At 37.9% G+C, this 15,410-nt stretch overlaps 1 protein-coding gene across 2 annotated transcripts in view; it reads right to left on the reverse strand.

Annotated features, from left to right (window-relative positions):
• Positions 1 to 8,797, reverse strand: part of LOC131438675 (guanine nucleotide exchange factor DBS) — a 292,063-nt gene extending 283,266 nt beyond the window's left edge. For both annotated transcript variants that reach the window (XM_058608848.1, XM_058608846.1), the window contains exon 1: positions 7,785 to 8,797. In XM_058608848.1, the coding sequence (XP_058464831.1) occupies positions 7,785 to 7,965 (181 nt within the window). In that variant the 5' untranslated portion in view covers positions 7,966 to 8,797. The remainder of the gene's footprint in view (positions 1 to 7,784) is intronic.
• Between the last annotated feature and the right edge of the window lie 6,613 nt (positions 8,798 to 15,410).

A 15,410-nucleotide genomic window follows, 5' to 3' on the forward strand; every position in this document is an offset into this window, starting at 1 on the left:
TATTCTTCTGCTGTTCTACTCTTCTACTCTTCTACTCTTCTACTCTTCTACTCTTCTACTCTCCAGCTCTTCTACTCTTCCGCTGTTTCATTCTTCTACTCTTCTACTCTGAATTAGGGAAATATTTTCAGTTCCAGAGCCCAAGTTTCGAATTCAATTCCAGCATGCATGTCCAGAATTCTGAACGTGAATTCGGGATATAAATTATTTTCTTGCGCGAAAATGGACGATGAAACCTATGTGCTGGAAGACTTAATGGCTGAGGCCAGCAGGTCGCGTATAACCACATGTCTCGCTCTGAGTATTACATTTCTCTCCATGCTCTCTCGCATATGTACAAAATGACTCTCAATGGGCCGGGTGACCAGAAAAGTTTCGAAATTTTTGGTTACAAGTTTGCATGAAATGTGTCTGCATCCAATAAAGCTACCGCTTATTTGGCAGCCTTTCTGAGCCGATTTTATTTCTCTCTCGTGTTTCGTTACGTTATCTGGAAACTGGAACAGAAAAAAAATGGTGCGTGCATAGAAATCGACTTACCTTCACAAAAATAACATTCACTTCATTTGTATCGCGACAACACCTATGTTTTTATGCACTAATCGCATCTAAACTAAATTATCTAGACATTGTCAGGATAGATTTTTGATTCATGCTTTTGAGGGCGAGATATTCAACACTCAAAATAATAATCATGTTATAGTTACGTGAAAAGTTATGTGAATATTTTCCACCCTACTTTTCACCTAGTTTTTATTGGGCTGGCATTTAAAAACTGTTTAATGCATAATCCAGTAAGAGTTACGTGTTTCACACGTAAAATGTAATGTACTGTTCATATCACATTTACCTATCAGTTCATATCAAATTTAGATACCAGAGAATTAATATTTTTAATATTCGTTGAAGTCAAAAGGGAGATATTCCAGATTTTTATAAAAATTTATAAAATGAAAAACACTATGAAAAATAAAACATTTATTTCAGAAAATTAGCATGGAATTGCAATGACTAAAAACAAGCAAGTGATAACGTCGTGGGAGCTGGAATCGACAAACAGCCAAAAATCGTTTTTGTTGTCACTGCCATCCAACCGAAGCCGAAGTCGAGATCCGAGAACTTCCACTATACAACCGATGCAGATTGATGTAGCATTACATGGGTCCAGTGTCTCTAGCTTCATACCGATTTTGAATTCATTTTTCGGTGCACCAACGGCCTGTTTGAAGCATTCGGCAGAAGCGGGCACACTTCCGGACTCACGCAGGCAATCGGTCCAGTCGAATACATGGAAACTTTCATACTGGAATGGTCCAGTCGATGTAGTAAAAAATTGTAATTAAATAACATTTCTCGCAAATATTTACACTGCTTACACTGTGAGGGCCACTGTTCGCCATTTTCAAAATCGAGTTTTCCACACCAGAAATTCACGTAGATTGTTTGACGTGGGTCAATTCACGTTAACCTTATGTGATGGCTCTATTCATTTCAGAGGATGTTCGTATAACATTCATTATCGTCACGTAAAATATTCAATTTGACATTTGAAACCATTTTACGTGATTTTTCAAGTAAATCGAACGTGAATTTTTATTTGAGTGAATGAACAAGTTGAAAGACGGAGTTTTCAGCTATGCAATTCTTCCTTCAGAAAAAGATTTTCCCGACCGCTGAGTAATAAATTGTTTCCTTCGATTTTAAGGACAAAAAACTTTAAACGCGTTTTACTCGAAAGCAGGTTTTGAAAGTTCGTGCCCATCGTCATTCAAAAACTACTGCACCATTTTTTTTTCAAATTTTGCACACACTTTTTACATATAAAAAACCAGACCCCAACGTTTTCCTTTTGGTTGTTTGTTACTTTGGGGAGGTTTTACAGCTACAAAATGGCGAATTTTTTCGTGAAAAATCGCCGTTTTCACGTTGAACAACCACCAAGAATTCAATAAAATAAAAAAAAAAAAATCAAACAGAAACGTTGGGGTCTAGAAAAACTTCTACTTTAACTATGCTGCGTGGATTTGTTCATTTTTGATTAGTCGCCGCTGAGATACAGTGGACAATCGCAAACCATGATTTTTAAGAAGCGTCTTCAAAAAATACCTTATCAGCGACTTATTTCTCAATATTCTTCCATGAAAAAAATATAAAATGTTGTTTGAATGATGCTTTTTATCATGCAAAACATTTGAATTTATTTATTTGAACGTTAATTCTGATAAATTTTGACAACTGTTTCGATTGGAAAGTGATGACGATTGATGGTCAAACCCCGATTCAAGAAGTTGAAGCTGTTCAGGACCTTTGATACCTTTGGAACCTTGGGTACCGGTGTATGCTAAGCGCACATGACAATTTTCATGTATTTTACGCTTCGTCTTTGACTTATCAGTGAATTGGCAGTTTATGTTGAACTGCTAATGCCACCTCACGGTTCAACATTAACCGCTAAGCAAACGTCAAGGAAATGTTTTTTGGTTCAAATACATGATCACCGGAAGTTATGGTTAGATAACAAAATGGAAATCGGTTTCTCCGAGAAAATATGCCAAGAATTGGCTGCGAAGTCTGTTGAAACCGACAATCAAAATCCATAAAAGGAACATACTCGCAATATTTTACTTTTATTCCCTGTTAATTGAATTTCATGTTGATCCGATTTCCGGTTCCGCACTTACAGAGTTATCAGTATAAACAAATTAAGTTTTACTGCTAGGTGCCAAAACAGTAAGGGAGAGTGTTCGGTTACCGGCACCCTTTTCTTTTTAGCTCATAACTTCTAACTTAGTGCATATTATGCGGACATCTATACATCAATGGAAACCTAAAGTCCCTGGCTAACAACTAATTAAGAAACTAAGTTGATTTATCTGATTGAGAAAAAATTGTTATCAATTTATTAAAGCGATAAATTTTGGCCATTTTAAAAGAGGTGTTCGGTTACCGGCACCCCAAGAAATTTCGCTAAAAATGAAAAAATTTAAGTATAGACTGCAGCTATTCAAAGAAAAAACAGAATTTATTCTGTTTGGAAGCGTTTTTGACAAAAGTCTGATTGATATTTGGATGGTGACGCCTTTGATATTAATTTGGCCGATTTCAACGTTGTTTCTTAGCCGGAGCATCTGCTGTATGAGCAGCTAAATGTTTATCTCGATAGCAGCCTGCATATCACTGACAATTTTTCACGATTTGTCGAACATCTTGGGGTGCCGGTAACCGAAATTGGTAGACATTTTGAAAATTACAAAAAAAAATCATTGGTTGCGAAAATTTTGAAAAATTGTATTAAATCACTCAATGCTCTTCAATTCATGATACTCTAAAAAAAAGTCAGAAAAAACGTAATTAAAAGTTATTTTGAACGCAGCAAAAAGTACAAGTGACTGTTTGCTTCGCAGTTCGGCACAAAAGAACGTGCTGCTATTACACACACATGACATTTGTCGGATTGACGCTATCTGCTTTCAGTCAAAAGTTACGGTGGGGTGCCGGCAACCGAACATCTTCCCCTACAACAGAAACTGTTGTGCACCAACGAGTCGAAGGCGAAACGAAAGGAAAAACATTCCAAAGCCCAAACTTGTTCTCTTTCTATGATCGAGAGTTGATTTTCAAAGAATTCCGGGAAATTCTCAATGAATTGTTGCCGGGATAAAAATACCCACCATCAATTGCCAGTTGTTTTGAAATAAATACAACAACTGAAAATTCTCAAGAATCGATGAGTCACACCCAAAGTAAACAAGATCCAAAATTATTCCGATTAGTTGCAAACGTACCTGCACAAGTGTTGTTATTCCGACTGTAGAATCGCAAGTGGAATCGAAATAAAATTCGCTATGCCGGTGCAATAATTCCGTAATTATCCCATTATTTAGTTTCCTGTTCGGTTAGTCTCTCCAAATTAAAGGTTCAACATTCCATAAAAGTTTCAACATCAAGGTGTTTTTGGAATCTGCATCACGCTCTCATTCTATAGCCCTCATTTACATGAAATCGACTTCAGACTTCAGACTCATTAAACCAAAAAGCTGCGAAAACAACTACCTACATTTCTGCCAAAACACTCGGTTTTTCCTGTGTCACAAATCAAAACAACTGCAAAACTGTATGCAGCTTGCCAAAGTGCGAGAGTGATAATTGCCTTTCAGTTTTAATCTGCATTCTGATATCCGCAAACTTCTTCTCCGACTGTAAACGTGAAAGAACGGATGCTCCAGTTTTCGTTTGGTTTCGTTTTAGACCATAAAAAACGGTCGAAAAACAAAGCGCCGCGTCCGTAGCTACTATCATCAAAATGCGAGCGGAACCGTAGCAAAAGCGGACTACCGACAGTACAGTCCAGGCGAAATTGAAAACTGTCCGATACATGAATTGTTGACATGCACGGTGGAATGAAACAATACTTTCATTTCGCTTCCAACTGCTAAACAGTGCCAGTGTCAATGTCAATGTCATCTAGTAGTAGTTAGCCGCCGTCGGTTTTGTTTGGTTCATATTTTTTAGCCTCATTTCCTCTACGCCAACTCGGCAACTGCACAATCAGTAGGCGAGTCGAACGAAGCTCCAAGGTCGCGTGATGCTTTCGTACGCGGCGGCTATAATCGTCGGTCGTTAGTTTGTTGATACGCGGCAACAATCAGTTTGCATTTGCTCTGTGTTTGTGTCAGAATCGATTTTGAGGATTTCTATAGAAGAGCGTGTTTAGAAGTTATTGAAATTATAAAGAAGAACGCCTACCCAACAAAGAGAAATTTGTCATGAGCTTTGTTTTCGAAAAAGAGAAAAGAAACAATACAAAACGTTTGCAAAAGTGATTTTTTTATGGGGAACTCATCTTAGTTATGTCGTAATTACGACTGACTTTACTATGGGGCGCCTTCTCAAAATTTACCCTCTGAGAGAGTGATAAGTTTGCTGTATCTGAAGTATCATCATAATTTTTGAATGACATAATCTCAAACAATTCAAAATTAAATCGACGATTCGACTTGTCCATACAAAAAGTTTCAGCACATCTTATTACCCACATGAACTACTAACGGTACTTTTCAGGAAATCCTAAGTTCTGAAAGAATCTATCAAAAGTACATTTCACTGTGATACAAATAAGGATATGAAAAACAGAAAAGATAACTACAACCCAAACGTTCAACACAGAAATTATCAATGATTTTGACAATAGTTGTGCAGTCCTACGTCAACAGGTCGAACAAATCCGAAAGACTAAAGACTGTCCCAGAAAGTATGGACGCAACAAAAAACCGCTGCCATTTCGCAATGGTTCAGATTCTGTCATTTTTTATGACTGCGCCCTGTTGTTTACACTCTTCTCTAACCACTTGTGCAGTTGTTTATTCGTTTTCATTAGTTTGTTTCGAAATGCGTGGACTTTCAGCAGAACAACGTCGAAAAATTGTGTACAAATGGTGCACAGAACGCGGACTGTCACTGAGAAAGATAGCAGAAACAACCAAAACGTAGTCCGAAACAAGAAGCATCGATCAGGCCGAGGGTTCGAAAGCTGTACAATACGATTCTTGCTGGAAATTTGAACTGCATAATTATGGACGACGAAACCTACGTGAAACTCGATTACAAATCCTTGCCGGGACCACAATATTATACGGTGCGAGAAGGGCAAGTGTTAAACCAGTCCGAGACATCGATTGAAGTCGAAAAATTTGGTAAGAAAGCTATGGTCTGGCAAGCAATTTGTAGCTGCGGTAAGATTTCGAAACCCTTCATCACCACTGCTTCAATGAACAGCGAAATATACATCAAGGAATGTTTACAAAAACGAGTTCTACCCATGATTCGAAGCCACAAGGATCCTGTTGTCTTCTGACCAGATCTTGCTTCTTGCCACTACTCGAGATAAACGGTAGAATGGTATACTACCATAAATGTCACTTTCGTCCCAAAAGACATGAATCCACCAAATTGCCCAAAACTTCGACCAATTGAGGAATTTTGGGTATTAACGACGGCACATCTTAGGAAACATGTCTCGGCAGCCGAAACCATTCAACAGTTCGAAAAAGGTGGGAAAAAAGTGTCAAAACTTGTCGCCAAGAAGTCTGTACGGAATTCAATGAGGAACGTTCGCAAGAAGGTGCGCCAGCTAGTCTACAACGGCTAAGTAGCAAATGTTGAGAATAATATTCTGTTGTTGTAGTCTAATATTATCAGTATATCGAATAAAATTTGAATATCTAACACTTGTGAATTATTTACAGCGAAATCAAAGTGTGTCCATACTTTCTGGCTCAGTCTTTATCCTTGTAATGTTTCATGTTATGCACACAAACAGCTTAGCAAAATTTTGGTCTTACCATTTAGTTTGAATGTCTTACCGACATGATGATTGCAAATAAACTTCAAAATAAAGGGTGATTTTTTAAGAGGTATGGGATTTGATTTAAAAAAAAACACAACAAAATCAAGAAAATCGATGAAATATTTATTGGAATCGATAGAACGATCAATATAATTTCATGTTTGAAGATGATTTCATGCAAATGTTGGCCGCGGCTCCGCTTCAGATGGCCCATGCTCACGGTCCAATTTTGGCACACTCTCTCCAACATATCGGTCGGTATTTCACGAATAAATGCTTCAATATTTAAATATTCCAGTGTGTCCCTCGTTGCTGGTTTATCCTTGTAGACATGAGCCTAAACATGGCCTCGCAAGAAATAGTTTAAAAACGTTCAATCACACGATCTAGGCGACCAATTAACGGGCCCAAAACGTCAGATAAACTGTTTACCGATGACTCTCAATTTGATCATTGTATCGCTTGCCGTATGGGATGTGGCACTGTCTTGTTGAAACCACATGCCAGGCATGTCCAATTCTTCCAGTTTGGACAAAAAAACGTCAATCATCGCAATAATTTCTAGACCAAACGTAAATTGATGTAACTCGATCAAATGAAAAGCTAGAGAGGTGCTTTTTTCATCAAAGCTGCTCAAAATAAAATTTCCTGCAACTTTATTGTACAACAAAATCATTCTTGAGTTCAATTAAGAAAGTTAGATTATAGATTTCAAGCTAAATGAGGACCACCCTAGTATCTTTTTTCGTCAAAAGGAGCGCCATTTGATTACAAACAACTTTTGCGAAGACACGAACTACAAAAAAACTAATATTTAATAGTGAAAATATTTTTGTCACGCTAATCTTCCGTTTCGGAACACTGTGGATTGAGTTCCGGGATGATGACCTAAACAAGTGAGACTTATTTTTCAGTAATAAAGATTACAAAAAAATGTACTTTAGGCATGCGACAAGCTTCCCTATCTGAAGCAGCGAAACGTAATTTCTTTCGTCGCCAATATATAAATGATGTCAGAGATAAACGGCACAACGTATATAATCCGGTATACATATATTGTTCTGAAAGTTTATAACACAATGAACGTCATCCACTTCCCAGCCGCCTCGAGTTATCGGTGCGCAAATAAACAGATAAAACACCTCCGAATAGTGCTCTGATAGTATTACGGTAATTGTCGGTCGGTCGGTTGGTCTCGAGTCGGTTCTCTTGCATCCCTCTTGTTATTCGTACATTCGGTCGTTTGTTCGACGATTCCATGCGGGGCTCGCACACGAACACTCGTCGGTCGTGGGAAAATCGATACCGAGCGCACTCTCCTACATTTTCAGCTCTCCTGTTTTTCCTTATTCTATTCTTAACCCCATTTCGAGTCTCCCATCTCCAACCGAAAGCAAGCATGAGTCATTCGAGCCTGCAGTGGAAACAGTTCACTCACCTTCGCTTTGATCACTGAAAATATTCCGTATCTTGTGCCCGGATCCGGCCGACTGTGGCGTCGTGACGGCCGTCGACGACGACGAGGACCAGTCGCCTTCCATTGCCTTCGAAGCACTCCGCTTGAACTGCTCCAGGAAGTTATCGATCTGCACCTCGATGGAATTGGGCGTACTGGCCATCCCTTCCGGGTTTCTAGTTTCCGGTGCGAGATTCCACCTACGCGTTCCCGCGGTGAACTCGTACTCCCCCCCCTACTTGGTTTGTTTTTTTTCTTCTTTCGTTCGCACCTGTCTTCTCTGTTATCTTCACGTTCGCCACCTGCTCTCCAGTAGCGATTTCCCAGTTTTCCACTGGCCACTTCCTACTCGCTTGAATGAATTCACTATTTTTCCCACTTCACACCGAACACAAACTCACAATCAACAAACACTTCGCATCTCCGCAACATTGAACCAATCAATTTTAATCCAATTGAATGAGAAAATGCTATTTTACTTCACTTTAGCAATGCCGCCTCTGATGCTGGCGGCTGCTTGGACCGGGCCTTTTCCAACAACTTAGCAACACAATTCACCATATTATCAATGCATCCACTTTTCAAGTAACGAACCGATTTCAGCCGACCACCAGTATTTTTATTTTCATTCATGTAATCAATAAATCAAACAAATCCAGATTCAATCCGTAAATCGTTGATGAAGGTACTTATCACTCTGGGAACAATGGGAGGTGTTCCTCTTCCTTACTTCCTCGGCCAGATTGGGCCACAAATCCAACGAGATAGCACTTGGCACCTGACACTTTTGACAAACGACCGTGTCCTACTGAGACAAATTGTACGAAAATCCTCACCATATCAGAATGAAATGGGCTACATTGTTATTGTTACTGTAAAAAATGAAGCAAGGAAATAATCAGCCGAATGGAAAAATGCATAATACGGGGAAAAAGGTTGTACGGGGAGCTGTCCAGAACCGTGACCGAAACGAACGCTACTCACGATACGACGTATTTTTCTCGACTACTGACGGATCGCCCGAGTGGGGTAACAAACGCTAGAGAGATAGAGAGAGCGAGAGCGAGAGAATATCGTAATCGAGCACAGATGTGGAGAGAGTTCAAGTAACTCACGGTGAGCGTCCACTAGCTGGAAGCACGCGTAAGTCTAGCATGCGGATGGTAAGAGATGTGCAAATTTATGTTGCACAATCATAAATCGGAAAATTCAATTAATGGGCGGGTAGGGTCTAACCGACGACGTCTAACACTTTTAAAAATTCAATATTCTCTGAAAATTTTCAATCCTATGGGAACGAAAGTTATAGTGTCCATTATAAACTCAACATAAAGTTCCCAATATATAAAGACTGTCCCAGAAAGTATGGACGCACTTTGATTTCGCTGTAAATAATTCACAAGTGTTAGATATTCAAATTTTATTCGAAATACTGATAATATTAGACTACAACAACAGAATATTATTCTCAACATTTGCTACTTAGCCATTGTAGACTAACGTTCCTCATTAAATCCGTACAGACAAGTTTAGACACTTTTTTGCAATCTTTTTCGAACTGTTGGATGGTTTCGGCTGCCGAGACATGTTTCCTAAGATGTGCCTTCGTTAATGCCCAAAATTCCTCAATTGATCGAAGTTGTGGACAATTTTGTGGATTCGTGTCTTTTGGGACGAAAGTGACATTTTTGGTAGTATACCATTCTACCGTTGATTTCGAGTAGTGGTAACCCGAGTAAAGTCTAACATCAAAATTAGAACAAATTGATATTTGATTATGATAGCAACATCAGATTGAAATCCTAATATGATATCGACTCATCAAATTTTCAATTAATATCACATTGTGTTATCATTTTGCCCTTTAAAGGCAAAAGTTTTGTGAAACTCAGAAAATGAAAATATTAAAATCAACAACTTAATGAATCCATTGAAATTGAACAAATTTCAAATGGTTGGACAAAAGTACAAAGTTTAGTTTCAATGGAAGAATTATTCCTTCGATCCTTTGTTGCCTTTTACAAAAATGCTTTGACATCCTGCCGAAATCCTGCAGTTGACCGCAACCATAACCGCGAAGAAACGATTTTTTTTTTCAACATTTTAACAACTTTTACGCAAATAATGCTTTTTCTTTTTAACCACGAGAATATTGGGGTCAAACCACACGTCTGGGAGGCATTAGATAAATTGGCGATCATCGGTACCACGTTTGTCTCAAACAGGTCGATCTGAATAGTGGCTTTGACATTCCCATCTCTCTGATCGATATACGATAGTTGTTGTCATACGACGTCGCGAAGTTCATTCCAAAGTTTTTAAACCATTATTTTCAGTGCATCCAAAAATCGGGGACCTGGATGGCGAAAATAATATTCTCGCCAACCCGTTCTGAAATTACCCATAACTTTATATCCAACAGCATGGAAAAATTCATTGTTTACGAAGTTCGAACCACGAAAATTGAATGTCTCAGATTTCAGAACCTAGAGCTTATTCCTAATAATACTTTAGTGGTTTAGAGGAGCCACCAAGAAAATATATGTTTGATTTGTATATTCCTAAGGACTACTTAGGAATCAAACATATATTGATACGTTGAAAAAATCGTTTGTCGCACAAACTATGTCGAAGACACTCGTCAAAACAATTCTCACTCCTAGTTATAAATGCTTAGAACTTTATATACCTACTAACGCTAGATATTATGAGAAGTGTTTTATCAATCATCTAATAGATCTTGGAACTTGAATACACTTTTCTAAAGAAATCGTCTTACTAAATCTTTATAATTTTGAGTCACAGGACTAATTCTGCATCACATGATTGTAAATTATAAGAACATGATTGTAAATTACAAGAACTAAAAATTCACTTAAGAGATTCTGGTTCTATCTGTGGTCAGAAGCGAGATAATAGTTCATTGTCCCAATTAGTCGAAAAAAACAAATGATCTGGAACACCTTATTGCCGGATTCCTAATTCACGTCCCCTGTGTTGTAGAATACTTCACTGTAAAACGTTCGGTCTTCAGAGCCTCTAAATTCATATTTCAAACTGATTACATGTTCGAGTTGTGTGAGATCAAGTAGATAACTCAATTTAATGTTATAACGTTTGAATGCTACAGCTTTGGATATGAGAAGGACGAAGAGAACATTTTCATTCTGTGCTCAAATATCCACACTGCTATTCACAGTGGATGCGGGATGGAAGCGACGCAACGAGTGTGCATTGACAGAAACTACCTGTATACAACTTTGTGAAACAACACTGCTTGTGATATAACCGAACATTTTTCATCTCCTGACAGCTAGCACTTACAGTCCATAGCAATCGCAAAAAGATCGCATTCCAAATCATCGAAACCGGTTTCTCTCCGCCTGTAGTGTTGGAGATTGCATGAAATCTTTTTTCTTGCTTGCGACTAATTGGAGATTGCATAAAATCTTTTTTCTTGCTTGCGAGTAATATCGCCTAAATGTATACTATCCCGGACCTTTTTTGGCTGTTCTATTTTTAGATTATGCTCGTGACGTGTCATTTCGAGAAAATCTACATCATATTTAGTTTTCAACGTGCTTTCACTGAGAGCAAAACTAGTTTGCAGTTTGATGTCACACAGCATTTTTTTTGCTTTCAATTTTGATCTTTTAACCGTTAAAACGACCAAAACGATAGCAAATTAAGTAATCGTTATATACGAACAGCACAACATCAAATTGAGTTTTCTTTTTAATCTCACACTCTACTCGGGAAGAAGCAAGATCTGGCTAGAAGACAACAGGATCCTTGTGGCTTCGAATCATGGGTAGAAGTCGTTTTTGTAAACATTCCTTGATGTATATTTCGCTGTTCATTGAAGCAGTGGTGATGAAGGGTTTCGAAATCTTACCGCAGCTACAAATTGCTTGCCAGACCATAGTTTTCTTACCAAATTTTTCGACTTCAATCGATGTCTCGGACTGGTTTAACACTTGCCGTTCCCGCACCGTATAATATTGTGGTTCCGGCAAGGATTTCTAATCGAGTTTCACGTGGGTTTCGTCGTCCATGATTATGCAGTTCAAATTTCCAGCAAGAATCTCATTGTACAGCTTTCGAACCCTCGGTTTGATCGATGCTTCTTGTTTCGGACAACGTTTTGGTTGTTTCTGCTTCTTATAGGTTCGAAGATTCAAATGTTTTTTAGCACGATAAACATTTGACTTCAAAGTGCCCACTTTTTTAGCCACATCCCGAACTGAAACCTCCTTCTTTTGCTCGAACGCCTTCAGTATACGTTTATTCAACTGAGGGTTAGCAGGACCTTTTTTCGACCCGTTTTCGGTTGATCCTCACCGAACTTCCTGATTGCATTTCGCACGGCTTTTTCACTTACTCCTTCCATTTTAGCTATATTTCTCAGTAACAGTCCGCGTTCTGTGCACCATTTGTACACAATTTTTCGACATTGTTCTTGTTCCACGGATTTCGAAACAAACTTATGAAAACGAATAAACAACTGCACAAGTGGTTAGAGAAGAGTGTAAACAACAGGACGCAGCCATAAAAACTGCATGATTTTTCAGTGCTCGATCGGTTCAGTGCTAGAGTTTTCGCCTGAGTTGGCTGCTCGATCAACCCGATTGACAGTGACATTATAAATGTCATTGAATATTCGCTCATTTTGAATGTGTTAGTGTGGCGCCTTAAGCCATTTCAATACACTCCAGCTAGAGGAAGGGATGATGCTGACTAAGGTAGGCCGTTTTGTTAATTTCGAGCGAATTTCAATAGTTTATGTTATTTACTAGTTCTGTATATCCGAAAAACATGAAGTTTTAAATTTGTATATTCAGTTATATAATGTTTTCATTTAAAAATAAACTGAAAATGAGCCCGAAAACGTGCAAAATCGGAAAAGAAGAAGAAAACGAATTGACAATTCAGTCCGCATCTTCTCACTCAATTCCGACAGATTTCCGAATCAACCGGTTGTAGGCGAAATTCATTCGGAGTCGGTTGTTGCACTGGAGTCGGAATTGATTCGGAATTCCGAATGAAAACTTTTCGCCGATTCGGAATTGATTCGGAATCCATTCGGGTCTGATAATGTGGGTAGGAGCAACTCAAAATTTCAGACAGAAATAAAACGAATTTCCTAAAGATAGACAAAGTTTTCTTCAATCAAATATTGTGAATCTGTTTAGCGATTTGTATTTCATTTTTATTTGGTATAAACAGATGGCGTTGTTTTACATTGCATATAAGTTATATATAATACTAGATAGATGCTATTCTAGTAAAAATCTAGTAAAAAGCTAAGGGTACCTACCCGTGAATTAAAAATCTTCCATGATTTTTACCGTACTCGGTCGCTTCGCAATGCAAACGACTTCAAGCTATTGCAAGAATGGCGATCGTTACTGAGCCATGATGAATGATTTTGTGATGCCCATTGGTCTTAAAAACGGTTTGAATGGCTACTGGTTTCAAAAGGGCGGTGCCACATGTCATACAGCTCGACTAACAATCGATTTGTTACGCCTGTTTTGACAGGCACCCGAGATCACCCGATTCGACGCCACCAGACTTATTTGTGGGGCTATTTGAATTCCAAGGTATAACCAAGAATCATAGTTCAACTCAAAGACAACATACGCCGTGAAAACGTCGCCATATCGACCGATACATTGGCCAAAACGATAGAAAATGCCGAAAAAGGGCACATTTTGTAATCAAGGCTAAAGATGGCCATTTACGGTCGTTTCAAAAAATAGTTGTAGCATATTTCCTTGAACCAAAATAAATTATAATCGAAATTTCTTCAAATATTTTGTTCAGAAACAAATGCTTCCACTTTCCATTGCCCACCCTGTATTAGACGCCGCTAATCAAAGAAAAAGATGATCAGCGCGCCGGCTATTGCATTTTAATCATGCCGCCGATTATATTACAACAACCGGGAACATGATTTTATCAATGTGGAGAATTTTTTACAATTTTCATAAAAATTCATTGAAAAATAATCATTGTAGCTTTTTTCGCCGACTTAAACTGAAAATCAGTACTACCGACGTCAACCGAAGCCAATGCCAATGGATTCAAAATCTATTTTTTTTATATTTATTTCAAAGGTTTCGAGCTATTGGTACATTATCGCGAAACTGAATTACCGGTAGCGACACTTGCGAATGAAAAATGGAACCAAGAAAAGGAGGATTCTTCCGAAAATTTTCATATCAGCAGTAATGACTTGCAACATTTTTTTTTTGTTTATTCAACACACAAAACTTCATTCGGTATTTTTTCATCTTTTGACGAATTTAGAACAGACGAACTACCGAATATTTTAATTCTACTGATATTTCAGCAAAAACCGCTAATTTTACTGTAAAAATCAGCTCACGAGGATGGAACAGCTGACATCGGTAAACCAATTTAAGTGTGAATAGTACAAATAGATAACAGTAATAAAAGTAAACTCGGAGTAGAAGGAAATCGGTTTCAAAGTGATTACTACTACTTTTCTGTGTAAACTACGATTAAACATGGTAATGTGTGAAATTGGGTAAGGTTAGGTTAGGTGTCCTGTGTTAATCAATATTAAAATTAATAATATGTTTATAATTGATTACGCCGAATTCAGGAAATGGCGTCACGCCGATTCGCCGCCGCCGCTGGTCAAAAAGACGCTGTAGCCGCCGATGTTGACAATTTTGATCGGCGCACAGATCAACCCTGTATTACCTTTAACGAGATATGATACCAAAATTAATCCATTTTAAACCGATTTTGTACATTGAATTGACTATGAAATTGTGTATCGAGAAATTGACAGGATATATCTATTATGTTTATCGTAGCATTTATTGAAACAACCGAATCCACTGGAAAAAATCAAATATCGTGTTTTGCAGTTTCAAGCAATTTTGTTGCTACCAACAAGATTTTATTTTGTAACTATTTCAATTAAATAAATTGTGGGGAACCAAAATTTCATTACAATTACAATTACACTGCTAAAATTCAACACTTTTTTAATATGTGTTTCTGTAAATAAGTTTCATATTTCTAAGCGCACTAAGACTCTGTTTATGAAACGAAAACATAAATTATCGATTCATTATAGGAAAATTAGTGAGAAAAAATATGATCATATCTCCGATCGGAGGAGAAAAAACGTGTTTAATCCACCTAGCAGTGATATGATATTTTTTTTATCAATCCATGTATTTTTGCATGAATATTCCTCGGTGTTTTAGTTCTCATGACATTATTTTAATGACCGTCGTTTCAAGACGCAGTTTGAAATTTCAGTTATTCCGATATTACCGTGTAATGTCGAAACTGCGAATCGGATCGAATTTGAATTTAAACTTGTGACAATCGATTGAACATTCCATGAGATGTCGAAGTAAGTTCCACTTTAGAGTTTACGGTACTTCCAGAGCCGATATTCGGGAATCAGCATAACCCAAAACGATTCGTATTGCCCTACATTAATATGACGAATAAATTGCAATAGTTTTCAGTCCAACTTTGAGGTTTTATGGGATTGTCATCTTCTATATCGGTTTGAGTTTTGAAAACTCATCACCCTGTAATTCCAGAATTGGAAATCAG

This window comes from Malaya genurostris, chromosome 3, assembly GCF_030247185.1.
Source record: "Malaya genurostris strain Urasoe2022 chromosome 3, Malgen_1.1, whole genome shotgun sequence".
Lineage (NCBI taxonomy): Eukaryota > Metazoa > Arthropoda > Insecta > Diptera > Culicidae > Malaya > Malaya genurostris.